The sequence below is a fragment of the Petaurus breviceps genome, unplaced genomic scaffold (genome assembly GCF_028583685.1).
Source record: "Petaurus breviceps papuanus isolate PSGF00001 unplaced genomic scaffold, PetGlider_PUasm1.0 186, whole genome shotgun sequence".
Classification (NCBI taxonomy): Eukaryota; Metazoa; Chordata; class Mammalia; order Diprotodontia; family Petauridae; genus Petaurus; species Petaurus breviceps.
In genome coordinates this window covers 32,390,337-32,414,513 of record NW_027185798.1, presented here as the reverse complement: position 1 = coordinate 32,414,513, position 24,177 = coordinate 32,390,337, and the positions used below count along the sequence as shown (strand labels likewise).

Below are 24,177 nucleotides of genomic sequence, written 5' to 3'. Positions count from 1 at the left end.
TGATCAGATGAGACTATGGGAAGGCGTTGTTGAGAGCCCCCGGGCTTTGAAAAACCCAGATGTTGATTTGGTATGGATGTAATGGTTGGACAGTTTGGAAACCTGTCTACTTGATCTGTTTCTCTGTCTTGATAATTCTGTCTGTATACTCTGAAGTTCGGGCTACTGACCTTTTCCCCCGAACTAGGTAAATGATACATATTTGATTAAAGTAAGCTTGTTAACCTATTTTGAGTTGCTTTCCTTTAGCAAAGCAGATCCAAGAACCTGTGTTGGCAGCCACCCTGGGGACGCTGGGGTGCTTGCTGCTACAGGAGGGGGAAGAATACTTTCCTTTGATGTTTCAAGGATTCCAGTGCAGCATGAAAGCTGTTTATTCGTTCCTCACACTGACCACTGGAGAAGCCTGTCCTTTTTGCTTAAAAATTTCTTTGACATATTTTATTCCACTTCTTGGCAATTCTGTGTTTGTAATGTGCTGCAGCCATCATTCAGTAAACATTTATTAAGTACATACTCTGAGCCAGGAATCACACTAAGTACTGAGGATACAAAGGAAGGCAAAAAACAGTTCCTTCTGGCAAGGATTTCACAATAATTGAAGAAGCAGGTTATATTGAAGATAACCCACAGACAAAAGGTGCTGGTATTAACAGGAATCAGAAGAAATGTTGAGATTTTAGCAGAAACTTGATGTAAGCTCAAGGAATTTGGAGGGAGAGAACTCCGTGCATGAAAGACAGTATTCGTGAAGAATAGCAAGGGGGCCAATGTCACTAGGTGTAATATAATGCCAAGGAAAGGCAACTTCCCAAGGTTCAGAATACCAGCATAGGTGCTCTCCATTTTATTCAGTGACCAGCCAAGAACAGAGAAGATCAAAACATGACATCATTCAAAATACAGCATTTACTAAGGTGATTAAATAATCTCCAAGTACTACCCCACCCCAGGACCTTCCACTCATTCAATCAATTACAAAGTCCCTTTTCTAAATACTACTCCACCCCTAGGCTGTACCTTCATTTAGTCCACCACAAAGCCCCTCTTCTCAAATGGAGATTAGTTTCCAATCTAAGTAAAGTACATTCATTTGTTCAACTATAGAACACAAAAAGGTCAAAAGTTCCCCACCCCTGGATCACAATTGAATCTACCCCAGAGTTACATCAAGTTTAAGCACAGCACTTAATACCCAAATGGAGGTCTTTTCTTCATCTTGACAGAAGGCAAGTTCTCAGCAATCTTAGTTCCTGGGGAGACAAGGCTTAGCAAGGCCACAAGATACATTGCCAGTCCCTCCATTAATTCATCCTCTGTCTGTAGAACAGTCCTAGAACCCCTGAAAACATTAGCAAAACCCTCTCCCAGGATTTCTGTAAACATGCAACAAGAAAATCCTTCTTCAGGTCTTCTGAACCAACAGAAAGGTTCCCAGACCCCTGCAACAACAGCACTGTCCTTCACCAGTGGACAGTATTCACTCTCTGTCTGCAGGACAGTCTCAGGAGCTCTTAGCCAACAGCCAGGTTCCAGGACTTCTTCAACAAAAGGACTGTCTTTCACCAGTGGACAAATCTGGCAAAACAACATCAAAACAGACAGACAAAGTACCAGCAAAACAGCCATGTCTCCTCAGTCCTTGGCAGCTCAGGGGGCAGGTCTCAAAAGTCCAGGGCAATTCAAAGTGGCCTCCAACAATTCTCTCAGTTTCTCTCTGCCTCCACGAGGTGCTGCTTCCAAAAAGTTCTTCTGCCTCTCTCTTGTCTCTCCAAATCTATGTCACCAGCTCCTCCCAGTTCAGGACTTTCTTTTCACATCAACAAGTCCATCCCACAGGTGGGATTAACAAGCTCTGGGTTTTAACACAATCAATTTGAAAACCAAACCAATACAGGGGAATCTTTAATTGCCATTACTATCACACTAGGTCATCTTATATATGGAGGTAAGGTGTAAAAAGACTGGAAAAGTAGGATGGGGCAGATTATAAAGTACTTTGAGTGCCAGAGAATTTTATATCTAATGCTGAAGGAGCCACCAGAAAGCTATTGCAGTGACAAATGCCATTGTTTTGATTGGGTGGCTAATAGGGATGGAGTGAACCTTAAAGTAGAAGTTATTGAGTGGTAGTAGTAGAGGGTGAGCTCGGAAGTGGTAGTAGAAAGAGTGTTTCAACTCCCTCACCTTGGCTAGTGAATTAAGAGAATGAGTGAAAGTTCAGTTAGTGCTAGAAAGGATAACCAAGGAAATCCAGGACTCAGAGGGAGCCAGACAATGAAATTAGTAGAAGAGGAAAAGATTTAAGATGAGAGCAGATTTGTTGCCTGTGGATAGTTACAAGTTCTATGGTTTGTTCATTTGAATAGTTAGGTTACTCTTGGACTTGATGCAGAAAATCACAGGTAAGATCATTAGAAATAATTCACCATCTACTGAGAATGCCTTCTCAACACTTACTTTGATCTCTCCCACATTAGTGTTGAATACTTTTGATGAATATGTATCTCCCCATTCTGTGCTTCATTTTGATATTATTGACCATAAAGATTTGATCAAACACTATGAGCAAGGTTATCATCTCTATTATATCTTTCAAGAAATCTTACATAATTTTTAATGTATACATGGGAGACACCTTATTGGCAGAGACCCCTTTATGAGTCATTTTGTTCTACCAAATCAAATCATTTTTGTTGTCAGTAATCACAGGGGATCTTGTATTCTCTGTGACTTTGGGTCAGTTGTGTTGTTGTGGTTAATGCAAGGGTACAGGGCAGGTCTGCATCAAAAGAATATGACCACTCAAACCTACTTTCAGTATGAGTAGTGAGATTTTACTATAACACCAGTTAGGTAGGTGAGATTCCTAACTGATCCATGTAATTTAATGGGGGTAAGGTTGGTACTGTTATACAGAAAAAGACTGAGAAAGTATGGATGGGATCAAGAAGTGGTAAGTAGCCTGGGGTGGGCCATGTGCAGACAGCGAAAGACTATGCTGGGTCAGAGGGCCACAGTCCGTTGGGATGGAGTGACAGTTAAAAGGACTATCCTGGGATGAGCCAGATGCCTCAAGGAAATGCCCTTGCTGAAATGTGTGAGAAAATTCAAAGACTGAGGGTCTTTCCCTTTTTTTAGGGGTTCAAGACCCATGACCCTGTCAGGGTTATGGTGAAGATGTGGGCTCCTTAACAGTATTAGTTAGGAAAATCTTATTTCCTCCTAATATCCTCATCCTGGATGCACTCAATGTATATAATTATTTTTGCTAAAAATTTTATATGGATGGAAGGATAGGCATGGGAAGTTACTGATATAAGAAGATGATCTCAGGAATCTTTATTTTTTATAATAGCAAAATTCAAGATATTTTTCTATGCCTTTGTTATCTTCTCCTTCCTCAGATGATTTGAGATTCAGTCCCTCAAAACTTTCAAAATTATGTCACCTCCAGCATAGATTTCCACTGTGTAACCTTGGCCTGATAAGTCCATTTTCCCTTATCTGTTTTCTTCAGTACCATTTCCATTATTTTTGTAAGCACTTTTGGGGCTGAGTTGATAGAATTCAAATGTGGTGACTCTGGTGGTCTTAATAATGAAAAGACTTTGTTATAAAAAAATCTTTTCCAATATATTCCATCATTCTTTTATTGTCTTCCTTCCAGTTTGATCTTTTATGCCATCTGAATGACTCTGCTTAGTTGAGCCTTTTGCCATACTAATTTTAAACTTCTTTTTCTTTCCACTTCTCACTGTTTTGAGTCAATATTGTTCATAATCTTCCACCATTCTTCTTCATAAGAAGATTGTTTCTGGGGACAATCTTAGTTAAGGACCAACCTAGTTAAGTAGGTAGACATTCTTTACCAGACACTTGGTGGTGAATCCTCTGGCCATGGCAACTCATAAAACAAAGAAAAAAAATTACAAAATGGCCCCTGTTCCAGGATCAGAGGTCTTTGTATCCGCGATGGTAGTGGCAGAAAAGGGGCCAGAAGATGCTAAGATTCATGCAGCTTTAGGTCCTTCTATAAACATTAGCTTTGCAATTTGTACTCTAAATGTAAAATTTGTGTGTCAAGTGACTGAGTAAATATACCATGGCAATAACTGGATCATATCAATCTTCATATTCTCATTATAAAGTAAGAAGATAGAAGGATATTTCAGCTAATTGGAAGGATAGCTTATATCCTTTGGTAGAGCAAAATATCCTCCTTGGAAAGGCAAACAAGAGAGTTTGCAGTTTTATCTTACATCCCAAAAAACCAAGAAGTGTCATTTTATGAGACATTTGATTATTTCCTATTATAGAGCTTATAGAGAAATATTTGGCTAGATTAAAAAAAAAACAACCATGAAAATAATTACAGATTATGGACCAACGTTTGTTGGTAGAATATAAAGAAGTAGAAAAATTCTATTCAGAATTTGATTAGATTATCCAAGTTAAATGGCAGCTAACATTTACATAGCAGTTTAATTTATGCATATATTATCTCATTTGATCCATGTAAATAATCCTGTAAATTAGGTGATATTATAATCCCCATTTTTTAGGTGAGGAAGCTGAGCCTGAAATGACAGTGACTTACCCAGGCTCACATTGGTGGTAAAAGTCAGATAGTATTTTAATTCAATTCCTTTTGACTATAGATCTAGCACTCTATCTACTCTACCACACTGTCCCTAAATCAATATTTTGATGTTGCTCAATCATGAAAGAAGATAACTGCAAAGGCTTGAGAACACATCATTTTGCTAGACAACCATGACTTTAGTGAGAGACTAACAGTACAGGATAAGGCATACTTTTTCTGACATAGCCAAGTTGTAGATCTCTTTTATTGTTATTATTATTTATTTTGAGAAGGGAAGTCATTTAATTTTGTTTAATTTTGTTTTGTTTGGGGGGGGGAGGTAGTAATGGCAAAGCCAAAAGGAAAGGGGAGGGCAGATGTATACAGAAGAGAAGAAGTTCCAAATGAGATAATAACAGAGCAGTATTATAGTTGCAGTTCTAAATATTCTGCATACTTGTAAAAAACAAATAAACTTGACATAGTTTCATATGTAATTCTCTTTTCATTATTACGTTGTTTATTAGTAGTTATCTGAGTTGATAATTTTGTAAATGTTTCTCTTAATCTGGGGCTGCTGGGGGGAAAAAGGGGAAATAGTGTTGACAGATGAGCTACATTTACATTTAAAGACCTTCCCAGATTTAGGGTTGTTATGAGAAGTTAATTTTTCTACAATTTGCTTTCCTTGTAAAAGCATTTGGGGACATATGGCTTAGAGATGACCAAGTTGCCAGACCAGGACAAAATGAGATGAAGAGATGAATATAATTTACAATTAGTTGGACAAGAATAAGACTTTTACTTTGTGGATAGATGGCATTAGGAAAACGCAGAGAGTCTGTGTGTCTTTAAATAGAAAGAGCTGGCCTGGACTTAGTAGGACCTAGGTTTAAGTTCCACCTTTGGAACATCCTGGCTGAATATCCCTGGAGATATCATTTGGCCTTCCATGCCCCAAACAACTTTCTTAAGACTACAAGTTACAAAACATTTCTAGAGGTGCATTGATAGATCTTCCTTATCTAGAATTTCCTATACAAATGAAATCACACGTCCTATTATATTAGCGGGGACTAAATAGTGAAGGCATTTGTATGCCAAACTAAGAAGCTTGGATTTTACCCTATTTGCAGTGGAGAAATCTACAAATAGTTTTTAGTAGGGGAATTAAATAATCAAAATAGTTTTGTAAAACGTTTAGTCTGGCAGCACTGTTTTGGATGATTTGAAAGGGGCAGGAAGAGGTGGAGGATAGATGGAAGAGATAGACCATAAGATCATATGGGTGGTAAGGACAGGAATAGGAAGAAAGAAAAAGAGATGAGAGATGTAAAGAAAAAATAAATATGAAAGATATTTGATTCAAGGAGCTGAGAATAAGTAGTCAGAAGATGACTGTTTTGAAGTTGAGTGACTGGGAAGATTGTGGTATCCATTAGTTATGAAATGGACAGCCTTTTAGGGGGTGACAGCATACAAATATTTTGACATTTTTTACTTTTTACCCTTGAGAACACTACTTATTCAGGTCTTTGCTTGAGAACACAAATAAATACCACAGATAAATGAAAACCTTGATAAGTATGACAGATAAATAGACAAAAAGGAAGGAGGGAAGATCCATGTTTACTATGTGCCAAGCACAGTGGCAAGTATATAAGTACCAGCAAGCAAGATAGTTCTTGTCCTCAACAACACACAGAGGTGAGCTTGGGGAGGAGGTGAGAGGAGGCAGTCAGCAAACCTGGTGACAGGCAAGGTAAAGCAGTGGCTCACTACTGGTCTCCAAAGTTTGGATGGGTTGGGCTGGAGATGATAGTTGGAGTTCTGGAGGGATGGTGTGGAAATGATCAGAAAGGAACAGCATGTATTTACTTGCAATTTATGAACTAATAATTCATTTCTATAGACTTTTATGTTTGCCTTTTATCCCAAGAATCAAGTAGTACAGTGTCTTACATAGTAAGTGCTTCATTTTATTGAATTGAATAACTAAAAGTATATATAATTTGTCAGTTTTGTGTTATTAAAATTCAGCAAAATGTGATCATCTAAGTCATTAATACAAATTCTGGATATAACATAATTAAAAACATGACCTGGTGGCATTTCTCTTTAAACAACCCACCATATTGACAAACCTTCCATAGTAGTACACATGATTTTCTAAGCTTGGGTCCCTCCCTCCCCCTATGCAAAATCTTTGCCCTAAATAGAATAGGTCATTAATTTTCCATCCTCCCTTTCTTGCTTTCCTTCAGAGAGAACCTCTCCATTTTAGTTGCACATTTCTGAATTATCATCTTTGCTCTCCAGTTCATTTTATTGGAATAGGGTTCTCATTTCTTTGTGTCTTTTAATGACTATCTACCTTTCATGTTCAAATCCCAATTTCTCTCTGAAGCCTTCCTGACCACTCCAGTAATAGGTATTATTCTTTCCTCTTAGTTCCTATAATATTTAGATCCTTAATACTTAAAAACTAGAATTGGAAGGGATCTTGTTCTTAGTTGTTTCATTTTAAGGGTGAATAAATTTGAGGTTAATTTGCCACCCCAACAGCTAGTCCGGGGCTAAATGTAAACTAAAACTTGCAATTCATTGATCCCATTCTGTTAATTTTTCCATTAACATGTATACCCCCATTCTACCATTCCTTTGGTAATAACCTACCTTGTATTTTTGGTTAATCTTTTTAATATGTATACATCTCATTTTCTCTGCTAAATTTTAAGTTTTCTTAGGGCACCAGCAAGGCATAATGGTGGTATTGATGGTGGTTGCTGTCATCATTGTTGGAGGGGGGGTGGGAGAGTGGGTTTATATCTGTAACTTCATCAGCTAAAGAAACTCCAATGGAAATTAGAAATTAAATGACTTGCCCAGAATCCCATAACTAGCAACTAAGTTTTATACTTTTTTGGATCCCTTTCTATCCCCCATCTTATCAGGAACTAGGTCCAGATTACTACAGCCATGGCAGCTGACAAGATGAGCTACTGACCAGAGTGTCCTTATGAGCTACATATGTTTTGTTCAGCTATTTACTTTTCTGTATTAAAGCTTTAATATTAGGTCATTAAAGCTTTAGTACTGGTTTAGACATTATGATTCTTTATTTCAGAAAGATCTTAGGGTTAACATGACGAATATCACTGGCAAAAAGTCCGTGGGGAGAAGAAACTTATTCTTTGGATTTCCTCAGTAATTTTACCAGCTATATAATATGTCAGCAATTGGATATTTCAGTTACTGTATTCTTTAGTCAGCTTAAAAGTTACCTTAAAATATTCAGGTATTGTTGACTTTTCAGACAGTAGATAGCAGTTCATTTGTAAATTGTAACTTTAATTTACTTGAGAAAATAAATGGTTAAATACCATAATAAACGTTCAGAATTTCATGTATTTCTCCAGAAAATAGCTCATTCAGGTATTAGGTTACCAAAGTACCTCTTTATTTGGTCTTGTTGACATCAGATCAACTTGATGAAATGGAAGATAGACGCAATTAGAATGCAGTTGAGAACACTGTGTGCAGTAATATTACATACAGGTACTAATTTTTTTTAAAAATCTTTATTTATCTCTAGCTGCCTTTCCACACCGACTGAATCTGTTTTACCTGGCCAATGATGTTATACAGAACTGCAAACGGAAAAATGCAATCATATTCCGAGAATCATTTGCTGAAGTGCTTCCTGAAGCTGCCTCTCTGGTAAAGTAAGTATTCTTTTGAGTTTTAAAAATTGTATTTTAATTTCCTTTTGCACCTGGCAAGAAAATAGGAGAATCTGCCTAAATGATATTTTTCCCCTTATATTTTATAATTTGCTGTTATGACGTATTTAAGTTGTGCCACTTATTTATTGCTTGTCTACTTGTATATAATTTTCATGTGCATAGAATAGTACTTTTCTTTCTTTATTACAAAAGTAGTAGATGAGGAAAATTCTGGGGATGTAGTATACCTATATTTTAGCAAAACCTTTGATAAAGTCTTTCTTGTCTTTGTGGAGAGGTTGAGACTAGATAATGAAACAACTAGATAGAAGCAAGAAAACCAATTAAAAGACAAAGCTTGTCAACTGGTACTTGGGATATCTCACCCCTAGGAAAGACTCAAGAATGACTATGAGGGCACAAACCTTTAAGAGGAGAAGGATGTTGATACCCTTAACAGAAATAGGGGTGTTTTTTGAAGAGTTATATTTATAGGGAGCAATATATTGAATTCTGTCTTAGACATTTTGATTTGCAACTCAGTAGAAAATCCAGATGGAAATGTCTAACAGTCACTTAGTAGTATGAGGCTGGAGTTTAGGAGAGATTAAAATTGCTTATTGTATATATTATTGTATAGAACTACTCTGCATAGGAGTGATACTTGAAGCCATGGATGCAAATGAGATCAAAGTAGAAAAAGAAAAGAAGACAGAACCTAATACAGAACGTTAGGTGAAACTCATGCTTAGGGGACACAATGGTATGATCAAATGGGTAGTCAGAGAACCAGGAGAGAATAGTGTCACAGAAGCAAAAGGAGAAGAGAATTTTAAGTAAGGGGAGTGGACATCAGTGCCAAAAGTTGTAGTATCGTTTCAGGTGATTTGTGAGGTAGGACACAAGTTTGCAACTCACAAAAAAATGAATGAGATGTGATGTTGGAGGCAAAGTTGTATGAAGGACCTTTTCTAGGCTTTTGAGTAAAAGGAAGAAAGAGATAGAGGAGGTGGCTTAAGGAAATATCAAAATCAGATGATTTTTTTAAAGGATGGGGCAGCCTGAGTATTTTATAAGAAAGGGAGAAATAGCTAGCAATTCAGGAAAGATTGAAAGCTGTTTAGCTTGGAGAAAATGACTTGGGAGGAAAGGAGAAATCAGGTTGTCTTTGAGTATTTAAAAGGTTGTCACCTGGGATGGCTTCTTCCTCATCTCAGAAAACAGTTCAGTTTGTAAAAGTTGCAAAGAGGCCAGTTTAGCCTTAATATAAGAAAGAACTTTCTCATAATTAGAACATGGGGCTATTAAAAAGGGCTTGGGCTCCCTCAGGATATAGTAAGTTCCATCCTACTCATTAAAGGACTTTGAGTAAGAGCTTAGTAACTTTTTGTCAGATAGGTTGTGGAGGGAATTCTTTTTTAGGAATGGGTTAGACCAGATGACCATAGATAAAGGTTCCTTTTACCTGAAATTTTCTGTGGTAAAAATAAGGGAACATGATCAAGCTTAATAAAAAGAGCTAGTATTTGCATAGTACCTTTCATGTACCAGGCATCATACAAAGCATTTTATAACTATTGTCTCATTTGATCCTCACAACACCCCCAGGAGGTAGTTGCTATGATAAATTATAGTTGAGGAAACTGAGGCATTCAGAAGTTAAATGATTCTCTTAAGGACAGAAAGTTAATAAGTCTGAATCTCAATTTGAATACAGGAAGAGTCTTCCAAAGGAGACATATAGTCAGGTGGCATCCATTAAATACCTGTTATGACTTGGGTACTGTGCTAAGGGCTGGAGATAAAAAAAAGGCAAAAAAAAAAAAGACGTTCACTGTCTGATGGGGAGACAACATGCAAAGTATGTATACAAACAACTTATATACAAGATGAGGAAGGCGCTAAGGCGAACTGGAAAGGCTCTTGCGAAGATCAGACTTTATTTGAGACTTGGAGAAAGCCAGGAGGGAGAGGGTCCCAGGGGTCAAGAACACACATAAAGAGGAATTTGTGTGGGTGTGGAGAAAAGGGCTACTTCTTCCTCCTTCATTGCAGCAAAGGAGGAAAGAACAGATGATTTTATAGCATGGGTTTATAGTATGGAATGGAGTAGAGAAAGGAGCTAGTGCCAGTTGATGTTGATTGATCAGTGAAGTAGAAAGTCAGGCTGTCTGCTGAGGGGGAAAAGAGGAAAAAGTGATGATGGAAGCTTAAGAGAGAAAAGGATTGGGGAACACATAGGATAGGAGCTATGAAAGGAATGATTTTTAAAAAGCGGTTGCTTCTGTGGTACAGCGTTTGAGATTAAATAATAAACATGGGTAGTGGACTCAGTTATCACACTTATGGACACCCCTTCAGATTCCCATTCTTTCCACCTTAAAAGAGTGTAAGGTTTTTTTCATGTCTTCTTATGGTGTTCAACCCAGGAGTAGAAGTCGTTTACACGGATGTCACAGATGCTTTACAGACTGGAGGTTTCAGACTAGCTGAACTCTAAGAGCCTTTCCTGCTTTGAAGTTACATAGTTCCAAGGAAGGAAGGCGTTAGAGTGTCTTGAAGAAGGGCGCACTGCAAGGGAAGTGATTTGCCCAATTCTTATGACCTAGATTAGATTTGACCCACATCTTCTAATCTCTAAATCTAGGGTTTTTTCCATTAAATCATATGAGCCATTCAAGGATTCAAGGGATCAGTGAACACAGTGCTTTGGAAAAGAGACAGAAGGTTAATTGGGAAGGGCAGATTGGCTGTGCTTTGGGATGGTTTCAATGATAACCTGTTTCATGATATAAAAACTAGGCCATTAAAATATAGACCTCCATTTTTGCCAGGGTAAAGCCCTTGTTTCTCATTCTCCTCATTAGCCCTTTGTGATTGATCTTCATTTCCATTGCTCTTGATGTTTGGTCGGGACAGGCCACTTCTCCAGGTGCCCCTAAGTGGGAGATATGGTTGAATAAATAAGTTGGGACAGTTTGTGAAGGTAGAAAGGTGTACCTAGGAACAGAGGTTTTATTTGTAAATGCTCATTATCTCTGTTAAGAGATTATATACATATACATACACACACATATGTCTGAAGGTAAATTGACAGTTCCATCAATTGCATAGACATAAATAATTCTAACAACTATATAAATGAAAATAATTTTAAAGGATAGCATACCAACTTAGTAGATATACATTCATCCTTTCTCTTAACAAACTCCAAGAAGGCATCAAAAAACCTTAACGCCCTTTAAGGTGTGAAGAATGGGAATCTGAAAGGATGTGCATAAGTGGGGCAATGAACCAGTTATGGTATATAAACTTGATGGAATGAATACTGATGTGTAATGAATTGTATAATATGAAAGATTCAATCAGAAAGACAATGGGGTTTTGTATAATGTATCAGAACACAGTTTTTCAAAGCAATTTTTAAGACCTGACAGCATTATTCCACCATTGGAATATGGACAAAAGACAGAACTAGATACAATGAATAGAGATTGCAGGTTTTTAAATTTAATGAATGTTGAATTTCAGAAATTCTGAGCCATGTGTTGCCAGACAAGATACTGTCAGAACAACCGAGGCCTCTGTTTCAGTAAAAGGGAGAACCAGTAGTGATTGATACTGAAATATTTGTCATAATTCTTTGACACAAAACTTAAAATAGACATACTTGCTGCCAGTCACTGAACTTAACCTTACCTCAGCAGTGTTCCCTAACAGTTATTAAAAGCAAACAAACTATAGAATTAGAAGTGTATGCATTGTACCTGTTTTCATCATATATAAAGAAACTTTATTTTTGCATTTTTATTTTGAATGCAAAAGTGATTTTGTACTATCAAAGTGTATTTACATTGAGATGCAGAAAGTATTATATCATTGTGTAGAGACTACTTCATTCTCCTTACTTTAATTATTACCTTGGTACAGATGACATACGAGCATACACCCCCTCCCCCACCCCCTCCACAACATAATTAGTTCCCCAGAAACACTATGTGCCCCAATCATGGCTTTAGAGGATGGTGATCAAACAACCTTCTTCTCTGTAGAGAGGTGGAGGACTACAGATGCCATTTCCAATTTGAAAACTATTAGGTGAAACAATATTATGCAGTGCACTTAGTTCTAGGGCTAAATTATGAAAGTGAAAGATATTCCTTCTCCAAAATGCCATTAAATTGGGCTATCCTAATTTTTTTAACGAGCTAAATTTCATCTTCAGTTGTATTTTGTTTCAGTGCTAAATTTTTTTTTAATTTCCAAAAAATAATTTTGTTTTAATCATCCAGTTCACCCTGCCCCTCCCTGCCATTTGAGAACACAAGAAAAATAAATACGTTACGAACACATATAGGCAAGCAAAGCAAATTTCCACATTGGCTATGTCCAGGAAATAAAATTGTCTCATTCATAATTCTGAATCCTATACTTCTGTATGAAGAGATGTGTGGGTAGCATGTTTCATCATTAGTCTTCTGGAATCATGGTTGGTCATTATGCTGATAAAGAAAGCAGCACATTAGAATTCCGTCACCTTTATATACCATAACTAGTTCGCCCATTTTCTAGTTTATAAACACCTCTTCAGTTTCCTGTTCTTTCCACCTCAAAGAGTGTTAGATTTTTTTTGTGCCTTCTTAGAGTTTATTTTAATCCCTCCCTTAATCTACCATAATTTTCCTGACCTTTCCCTTTTCTCCCTTCCCTTTCTCTACCCTTGCCCCTTTCTCACTTCCATATAGTATAGTCCTCGTCCTCTCACTTTCTATTCTTTAGTTCATCAAGGTATAACAGAACTACAAGGACTTATCTAATTGCACTCCCTTCGTGATCCCTGATGAGGATGGGGTTCTGTAGGGAATATATGTATCATCTCCCCATATGTGAATGTGAGCAGTTTGTCCTCATTTAGTCCTTTATTGTTGTTCATTTATATTTGCCCTTTGATGTTTCTTTTCATTCCTGTGTTTGAGAACTTCATAGTTTCAGGAATGCTTAGAAGTCCTCTAATTAAGGGTTCATTTTTTCCCCTGGAGCATTATACTAAGTTTTACTAGATAAGTTATTTTTGACTGTAAGCCCATACATATTCTCTGCCTTTTGGATTATTGTATTCTTATGTTCCTTTATAGTGGTGGATTATAGTTTGATCCCAACTGTGACTTCTTTGACACTTGAATTTTTTCTTTCTAGCTATTTGCCATGTTTTGCTTTGGCCTAGAAACCATGGATTTTGGCTATGTTTCTAGGAGTTTTTAATGTGGGAATTTCTTTAAGGAAATGACTGATCCCTTCTATTTCTATTTTGCCCTCTATTTAGGAAAGAAGGTAACTGACCTAAGAGTAGGCAGAATCTTGGTGAGCTTAAGTGGACTTCTTGAAAAATGCAACATTTTTTTTGTCAGTTCTTCACATTATTGTGTTGGTAGTAGGTTTTTAGTGGAAAACAGTTTTCTGGGTAGATTATGTACTTAAGCATTCTCACTATGCATATATCTATTTTATTTATTTGCAGTAAATGAATAAGCTATGAGGGCAGAAGTGAGTTAGGGCTTTGTGGTAATAGAGGCAGTATAAATACTATGGGGGTTTTGGACTCTGCTTGTTTAATAATTACCAAGTTGGTAATAAATTGCCCTTTATACTCCTGGGACTTTCAGGCAATTTTCTTGTTTATGATTATTTTTTTTAGTGATATAAGCTGTGAATGCCATATTCATGCATATATTATAATTGGCCTGTATTTGGAGGGATCTCTTGGTGTTTTCATCTTTTGTAGATGTTTACCTTCTGTTAAGAAAGGTAGGATCAGGTTTACATCTAAAAGGAAGCTAGTATATATAGTACCTTACTAGTAATTTGTGTGCCACCTTGAAGTGTTTGAGCCAACAATTAGTGATATTTATAACCCTGCTACTTCTTTCCTTTTTTTCTTTTGCTCCTTAAAATATTTATTATTTATTTATTTTTGGTATTATTCTCCAAAATCTTGCTCCCTCCTTCCCCCTCCCCTAATGAGAAGGCAGACCCTGCTACTTTCCAGTTTTTGCAAAGAAACAAGTTTCTTTCACTTCCAGCAATTCACAGACTTTCTGTTTCTCACTATATTTAACTTACATTTTCATTATATTGACCTTCTTGTAACTATATAGTCCAGAAATTTTTTACATCTTCCTTCAGTGTCTCTCACTTTTTTCTCTATTTCTTAAGTCTCTGTAGTGGAATTTTTGATTACTCTTTGAACGTGTGTGTGTGTGTGTGTGTGTGTAAGATCATACCATACATCTGCTTATCAGTTCTTTCTCTGCATCTTCCTTCATAGGTCCTTTTTAGTTAATTTAAGTATTTATAGTACTCAAAATGACTTAGTTGTTCAAAGTTATCCTTAGAACAATACTGTTGTTACTGTAAATGTTCTTTTGGTTCTGCTCATTTTCATTCTTCATTATTTCATGCAAGTTTTTCTAAAATCTATCTCCTCATCATTTCTTACAGCACTTTAGTATTCCATCACAATCATATACCACGACTTGTTTGGGCATCCCTTCCACTTCCAGTTCTTTGCCACCACAAAGAGAGCTGCTATAAAAATTTTTAAATATATAATTTCCTTCCTTCTTCCCCATCACCTTGGGAAAACAGATCTTTAAGCTAATTTCTAAAAAGAAGTCAGGGAAGCTCCAAGGCAGGTGAAAGGACACAACTTTCCTGGGGGTAAAGGACATGCCAAGACGTGGAGACCAGAGATGGAATGTCTTTTCAGGGAGCTACAAGTGTACCGATGTTGCTGAATGTAGTATACATGCATGGAAGGAAAGGAAAGTCTAAGGAGAATGGAGAGGTAGGAAGATGACAGGCTATGAAGAGCTTCCAGTGCCAAACAAAGGAGTAGACATTTGATCCTGAAAGCCATAGGGAGCCACTGAAACTCATTGAGCAGGAAAGTGACACGATTAAACATACACCTTGACTGGTGAGGAGAGGCTGGGTCAGAGTAGGGAGAGTAGTTCAGGTGAGAGATGAAGAAGTAGAGTTGTAGTTGTGAGTGGAGATAAGTAAACCCTTATGTGAACATAGAAACCACAAGATTTGGCAACAGATTGGATATGTGAGGTGAGTGAGAGGGAGGAACTGAGGATGATACCAAGGGTATGAGCCTAGGTAACCAGGAAATTGAAGAACCTAAAGTTCTTCAGCTTTCCCCTTTTTGCATTGTAGTGTCTCTTCAATGTCATTTTTATTTATTTGATGAGAGGCATAATAGAGAGGTGACCTTGGAGCCATGAAGATCTGGGGTCCAGCTTTCCTTCTGATACGGCTCTTTTGTCCTGGACCATCACCTACTCTCTTGGTGCTTACAGCTACAGTCGCAGTCTCAGGGCCTATGAAGTACCTACTGTTTATCACCTTGTCTGGGATTCTCTGATTTTGCTGTTAACCCCACACCCTTCCTGCACAGCATGAAAGATAGGTTGGAATTTAGGGGAATTACTATTGTCATCTTATTCTTATCTTCTTTGATGGTGTTCACGTAGAAATGGGACAAGTCACTATCCTGATAGTATTCCCTTTTTATTCAATGTCCAGCAGCACTGGCAGATGTAAAAAAAAACTCTGGTTTGTAGTTGAACAGAAGGATATGGATGTAAGCTTATTCTCTGTAGGCTTACTAAAAGCATCTTTGGCACAATTCCAGTAGCACAAGACAGCAGAAATGATTTATCCTCATTCTGTTGTGAATTTTATTTCCTTGGTCTAGTATCTATGCCTTGAAAGCTTTTCATTCTCTGCAGCTTAGAGAGCAAACATTTGGAATGATGACATTTATTTAAAATGTTATTCTTAAATTTTTATGAATTGGTGTTATATCAATATATGTAATTGTGGCAACATTTCAGTATGTGATGATACTCTAATTCTAGTACAGTTTGTCAGTTTAGTTGTCCAAGATATTTTATGTCTGTACTTGTGATATGGAAAGGTTTGTTGTGTCAGTCAATTTTTGCCATTCAGTCATGTCTTGCTGGTGTTTAATAAGTACTAAATGTTTAAAGGCTTCAGCAAAGTGTTGCATTGTCTACATAGTTCCCTTGTATCATATCACCTTGATCATAGAGGCTAGTCTTTAACCCTTCTGTAATTCCTGGTTTCCAAGACCTGGTCCTGAATTGCCATCACCAATCAATGAACAAACATTATATGCCTCCTATGTGTTGTTATACAAAGGATAAAATGATCCCTAATCTCAAGGAATATACATTTTAATGGTGAGACAACAAGTACACATACACAGAATACAAATAAAAGAGTATAAATACAGGGTAGGAGAGGATAGTAGCATTTGGTCAGTCTTCATAGAGGGTGATACTTAAGCTGACACCTCCAGAGAGGTATTCTTTGAGGCAGAAATGAGGAAGGAGTACATTCCAGCTAGGTGGGATGGCCAGTGCAAAGGTGTGACGATGGAAGTTGGAATGTTGTGAGTAAGGAAAGAGAGCAGGCCAGTTTGACTGATTCTCAGTGTATTGGGGGGTGGCTTAGTGTCCAGTGAGACAAGGAAGATATTTCATCATTTGTTCAGTACTTCTTTGTGTTGATAATTTTTAGCAGAGTTCACTTAGATTTCATTATAAGGGGCTTTTGATTCTACTCTTGGAACTTATTAGTTTCCCGGACTTTATTCTGAGGTAAATAAACACTTTTGGTTTTATTCAACTAAAATGTTGATCTGTTCTCTTAACTCCTTTTTTAGAGTGCCACCATTTTGCAGCAAGTCGTTCTGAATATTGTGGATACTATGCTTTCATTGCAACCTAAGACTGCCTTAGTTTTCTCAGCTGCCATATCACATTGTTAATTCATATTGAGTCTACAATCCACTAAAATGCCTAGGTTTTATTTTATTTTGTTTTTTAACTGATGTGTAAGAATGCCTCCCTCAGCTTATACTTGTAAACTTAATTTTTTAAACTTTTGTTTCTATTAAATTTCATTTTGGTATATTTGGCACAGTATCCTCTCCTGTCAAGATCTTTTTAAATTCTTACTTTTATCTACTGAACTAGCTAACCCTACATGCTTTGTTTCATGTGCAAAGTTGACCAATGTGACATCTTTCCCTTTATTTAATTCTTTGCTAAAAGGGTTAAACAGCACAAGGCCAAGCATATTCCCTGGGACATTACACTGGATATCTCCTTCCAAATTGACCTTAAGTAGTAAATGACCACTCTTTGAGCATGGCCATTCAACCACTTCTGAATACATCTAATTGTATTTTTATGTGGCCTAGCCTTTCCTTTTTCTACACAAAAACTTGAGAGATTTCATCAAAAACTTAAAGATTAAATAAACTATATCTATCACATTCTCCTGATCTATCAATATGGCAACCTTGGTGGAACAGTGCTATCTCTTTGTGATCACCACTTTTCTAGATGTTCAGTAATGATCCCTTTAATCATTAAATACATTCTAGATTTCCCCCTAGAACCTAAGAAGTTCATTAGCCTATAGTTTTCAGACTTTGTTACCTTCCTCTAAAAAAATTTAAAATCAGAACATTTTCCCTTCTTCCACTCCCTAGTTGTTCAGAGATCACTAACTCAACCACTTATCTGTGATTCAGCAGTTATATCTGCCAATTCTTTTAGTACCCAAAAATGTAGTTTGTCTAGCCTGGACATGAATTCATAAAAGGCATGTATGTCCTTATTATCTTCTTACTTATCTTGGTTATGACTCCCTATTGACCATTTTCATTCATTCTGTCCCAAAGTTCATCCTTATCCAGAGAAAACAAAAGTAAATAAGAATTGAGCAAATCTACCTTTTCTTTGTTGTCAGTTATCCTACCCACCCCCAAGGGAAGATTCTTTGACTTATTTTCCCCCAAATAACTAAAAAGAACTTTTTATTCTTTGCCCCCCACCCCCTACCCTGTTCTTACTGTACTGGGCTGGGCCTTCATATTCATCCTTGATTTACCTGCCCCTGTTTCTATCTTCTCTGTGTGTCTTTTTAAAAAAATCCTTGTTGGTTGGTTTCCTGTGTATTTATATTTGGTCTCTGTCTATTGCCCCCTTTTTTCTTCAGAATTTTTTTCTTTATGTCTTCTTGAAAGTTTATGTCCCTTTGGGGCTGATTTTCCTTATAGAATTTTAGTCCACGGACTCCTGTCTGAACTTTGTGAAATCTACTCCCTTAACATTTAGAATATAGGTAACTTTCTCCCTGTTCTTGCATACCATCTCCTGTCTTTCTCTGTGCCTTTGCCCTGGCCATTCTCCATGTCTGGAATGAACTCACATCTGGCTCATAGAATCTCTCTTTTTCCTGAAAAGGCAGTTCAAGCACCACCCTTTACATGAAACTAACCTCACCCCCCCCCCCGACTCCTGGGTGCCCTTCCTTCCTAATTGCATTATATTTGTACTCTTTATGTACTGCATTTACTTTTTATATACTTAAGCATATACTTGTCAGCCTCTCTTGTTAGAATGTGGGCTAATAAAACTGACAATCTTAATGAAGTAGATGAATATTTACAAAAATATAAATTGTCCAGAGTATTAGAACAGGAAGTAGAATACTTAAGCTTCTCTTTCTTGGAAAAAGAAATTAAACAAGCCAAAAATCAACTCCAAAAGGAAAAAACCCAGGACCAGATGGATTAACAAGTGAATTCAGCCAAATATTTAAAGAACAGTTAGTTCTAGTACTGTAGTAAATTGTTTGGAAAAATAGAGGAATTCTATAAAATTCCTTCTGTCACCCAAATATATGTTGATACCTAAACTAAGGAAATTCAAATCAGAGAAAAGAACTGTTAGACTACCTTTCCCAATGAAATTTGATGCAAAAAATTTTTTAATAAAATACTAGCAAGGAAATTACAACAGTATATCAAAAAGATCATACATTATGACCAGGTTGGGTTAATAATTGGATTGTAGAAGTGGTTCGTTATTAGGAAAATAAGAAGCATAATTAACTGTATTAATAACAGAAACAACAAAAATCACATATTTATTTCAGTAGATATAGAAAAAACTTTTGACAAAATACAATGCCCATTCCTTTTTAGAAAAAAACAACTAGGAAGGGCAGAGCCAAGATAGTGGAATAAAAGCAGGTACTTCCTTGAGCTTGCCCCCAAACCCCTCCAAATACCTGTAAAAAAATGACTAAACAAATTCTAGAGCTGTAGAACCCACAAAGTGACAGAGTGAAGCACATTTCCAGCCCAGCTAGCTGGAAGACTGACAGAAAAGGGTGTGTGACAATGGGCTGGGAGTGGAGCACAGGTAGTGGGCTGCACTAGGCACGACGAGTGCAGTGAGACTGGAGCAGGCCTTGGGTCTATATTGCTGGCAGCTGTGGCAGTTTCCAGACTTCTTGACCCACAAATGCTAAGAACAGAATGGAAGGTCAGTGGGGGACCTCTGTGAGACCTGGGTGAAGTCTGGCCCCCAGACCAGGGTGGTGGAGGTGGTTATGGTGGTGGCGGCAGCAGCAGCGGTAACAGCAGCAGGGGCTGTTCCTGGTGCTCTATGCCCACAGACAGTGAAGGATGCAACAGCTGAAACAAAACCCCAGAAGCCTGGGACAGTACACCTCCACCCACCTCTGCCTGCATCTCCTTGCCTATGGGAAGCAGAATCCTGCCTTGACAGGGAGTTAGAAAATAGAGTATTTGGCTGGGAAGATGAATAAACAGCATAAAAACAGTCAGATTGTAGAATCTTACTTTGGTGACAAAGAAGAACAAAACATACAACCAGAAGAAGACAACAAAGTCAAAACTCCTGCATCAAAAGCCTCCAAGAAAAATATGAATTGGTTGCAGGCCATGGAAGAGCTTAAAAAAGGATTTTGAAAATCAAGTAAGAGGAGTAGAGGAAAAATTAAGAAGAAAAAGAAATGAGAGTGATGCAAGAAAATCATGCAAAACGAGTCAACAGCCTGCTAAAGGAGACCCAAAAAAAAATACCAAAGAAACTAACACCTTAAAAAACAGTCTAACCCAAATGGCAAAAGAGGTCCAAAAAGCTGATGAGGAGAAGAATGCCTTAAAAAGTAGAATTGACCAAATGGAAAAGGAGGTCCAAAAGCTTACTGAAGAGAATAATTCCTTCAAAATTAGAATGGAGCAAATGGGAGCTAATGAACTTATGAGGAATCAAAAAATTATAAAACAGAACCAAAAGAATGAAAAAATAGAAGACAGTGTGAAATATCTCATTGGAAAAACCACTGACTTGGAAAGTAGATCAGAGAGATCATTTAAAAATTATTGGGTTACAAGAAAGTCATGATCAAAAAAGAGCCTAGACATCATCTTTCAAGAAATTATCAAGGAAAACTGCCCAGATATATTCTGTAACCAGAGGGTAAAATAGAAATTGTAAGAATCCATTGATTTCCTTGTGAAAGAGATCCCAAAAGGAAAATTCCTAGAAACATTGTAGCCAAATTCCAGGGTTTCCATGTCAAGGGAAAAATGTTTCAAGTAGCCAGAAAGAAACAGTTTTGGTATTGTAGAAACACAATCAGCATAACATAAGACCTAGCAACTTCTACATTAAGGGATTAAAGGGGTTGGACTATGATATTCTGAAGGTCAGAGGAGCTAGGATTAAAACCAAGAGTCACCTACCCAGCAAAAGTGAATGTAATACTTCAGGGGGCGGAAATGACCATAAAACGAAATAGAGGACTTTAAAGCATTCTTGCTGAAAAGACCAGAGCTCAATAGAAAATGTGACTTTCAAATACAAGACTCAAGGGAAGCATGAAAAGGTAAACAGGCAAGATAAATTATAATGGACTTATTAAAGTTGAACTGTTTACATTCCTACATGGAAAGATGATATTTGTAACTCATGAGACCTTTCTCAGTATTAGGGTAGTTGGAGGAGATATGGATGGATGGATGGATGGATGGGTGGGGTGGGTGGACGGACGGATGGAAGGATGGATGGATGGCACAGGGTGAGTTGAATATGAAGGGATGATATTTAAAAATAAAAATAAGGGGAAAAGAGGAATATGTTTGTGGGAAGGAGAAAAGGAGAGATAGAATAGGGTAAATTATCTCAAAAGAGACAAGAAAAAGGTTTCATAATGGAGGGGAAAAGGGGGGAGGTGAGAGGGAATGAGTGAACCTTACTCTCATAGGATTTGGCTTTAGGAGGGCATAACATACACACTCAATTAGGTATCTATAGGAAAGTAATGGGGGAAGGAGATGGGGAGGGAATAGAAGGGAGGGCAGATTAAGGAGGGGGTAGTCAGAAGCAAACATTTTTTTTTTTAAGGGACAGAGTCAATGGAGAAGATAGAATAAGTGAGGATGGGATAGGATGGAGGGAAATACAGCTAGCCTTTCACAACATGACTATTATGGAACTATTTTGTATAACTACACATTCATAACTTATATTAAATTGCTTGCCTTTTCAATGAAAGTAGGTGGGGAGGGAAGAAGGGAGAGAATTTGTAACTCAAAGTTTCAAAAACAAATGTAAAAAATTGTTTTTAGGATGCTGCTGGGAAATAAAATATACAGGCATTGGGGTAGAGAAATCTATATTGCTTTGCAAGAAAATAAGGGGGATGGGGACAAGAGGGATGGCAGACTGGGGGAAGGGGCAATAAGAATGCATGCCATCTTTTTTTTTTTTTTAAGCTAGAAAGCATAAGAATAATATGGAGCTTTCCTTAAAAAATGAGTCAAATCTGTTTAAAACCAAGAGCAAACATTATCTGCAATAGGGATAAGCTAGAAGACTTTCCAGTAATATCCGGGATGAAACAAGGATATCTGTCATCACCATTACAATTGAATATTGTATTAGAAATGGTAGCTATGCAATAAGACAAATAGTAGCACTAGGAATTTAAAGGAATAAGCTTAAGCAATGAGGAAACAAAACTCACTTTTTCCTGATGATATGACAGTTAAAGAGCCCTAGGAAGTCAACTAAAAATCTAATTGAAACACTTCAATATTTCAGTATAACTGGAGGATATAAAATAAACCCACACAAATCATCAGTATTTCTCTATGTTACCCACAAAATTCAGCAGGAAGAGATAGAGAAATTGTATCTAAAGCAACTACAGACAGTATAAAATACTTTGGAGTCTACTATATGAACACAAATATAAAACACTCTTTACACAAATAAAGATAAATCTTAATAATTGAGAAATAGTAATTGCTTATGGGTAGGTCAAGCCAATATAATCAAAATGACAACACTACCTAATTTAATTTACTTATGCAGTGCCATACCAATCACACTACCAAAGAATCTCTTTATATATCTAGAAAAATAATAACAGAATTTATCTGATAGAGCAGAGGGTCGAGAATATCAAGGGGATTAATAAAAAAAAAAAAGAATGGAAAGTAAAGGGGCCTTAGCAGTGCCAGATTTCAAATTATACTACAAAGCTATAATTATCGAAACAATTTGGTGTAGTGGGTAAGAAATAGAGAGGTTGATCAGTGGAATAGATCAGAGAAACAATAACAAATTAATATAGTAGCCTAGTTTATAATAGACCCCAAAATCCCAGCTACTGGGGCAAGAACCCACTACATGACAAAAACCATTTGAAAAGGTAGTGTGGCAGAAATTAATCATAGACCAACATCTCATACCATATACTAAGATAAGCTCCAAACAAGTACATGATTTAAATGTAAAGGGTGCAAGTTTTTCTGATAAAGGACTCATTTCACGATTCTGAGTTAAATTTACAAGAATAAGAGCCACTTCCCAATTGATAAATGGTCAAAGGATATGAATGTGTAGTTTTCAGAGGAAGAAATCTAAATTGTCATTAACCATATCAAAATGCTGTACATCACTAATAATTTATGTTGAATCACTTTTTAGTCATGTCTGACTCTTCATAACCCTATTTAGGGTTTTCTTGGCAAAGATATTGGTTTGCCCTTTCCTTCTCCAGATCATTTTACGGATGACAAAACTGAGGTAAATAGGGGTAAGTGACTTGCCTAGGGTGTATCAGCAATACAATATTCACAATGCCTATGGCAATTATAAATATGCTGATGTGGTTATCAATCACAAAATATATCAGTTTTTCTATATGGGCGATAAAGCTAGAACATTTATTAAAATACCAGAAGACTGAGTCCCAAAACCAGAAAGTCAAAGCCATCAGAGTAGTTATGACATCGGCACAGGTAGATAAAGTAGAAAGCACCCACATTCTCAACCCTTTAAAACAGAACAGGCTACCTCAGGCAAAGGTCTTCCTCTCCCCACTCACAGCAACTACTCAGCGTCCAGGAAGCGTGCTCCTAGAAGCTCTGGCCTGTGGCAGTCCTCAGCAGGAGTCCTTAGCAGAAATTCTGGCTGGCTAAAAAAGGGGTTCGCTCCTCCACCTCCACCTCGTTACTACTGCTACCACTGCCACTGCCGCTGCCGCTATCGCAGCCACTGCTAGTCACTGCAGGAACTCTAGCTTGGCTTCCGCTTCCTCTTGCCCCATCCATTCCTGCTACGTCAGCAAGTCCAGTGGGGCATGGAAGATCTTTAAATCCCATAACCCTTACATTCGGCCCCAAGATCTTTCATGTCCCTTACTTGGCAAAAATACAGTAGGAATAACTGGTGTCAACAGAATTTCACAACAATATAACAAGGATAGCACACAATAAACACAGAAAACCATATTTTAGGGTGGGGCTTGATCACAAGGTCCCCATCATTCCCCCCACCCCTAACAAATGGGGCCCCAAAATCTTGGGGTAAGGGGCAAAGGTCTCTTCTTCCATGGCTACTTGCTGCTGAAATCAGATGTAGAGCTGTCCCTGTCCCAAGG

General features: G+C 37.3%; 1 protein-coding gene across 7 annotated transcripts in view; it reads left to right on the top strand.

Annotated features, from left to right (window-relative positions):
- The window catches only part of RPRD2 (regulation of nuclear pre-mRNA domain containing 2), a 112,885-nt gene that overhangs the window by 35,030 nt on the left and 53,678 nt on the right, over positions 1 to 24,177 (top strand). For all 7 annotated transcript variants that reach the window (XM_069090089.1, XM_069090090.1, XM_069090086.1 and 4 more), the window contains exon 2: positions 8,181 to 8,310. In XM_069090089.1, coding sequence (XP_068946190.1) covers positions 8,181 to 8,310 — 130 coding nt within the window. The remainder of the gene's footprint in view (positions 1 to 8,180; positions 8,311 to 24,177) is intronic.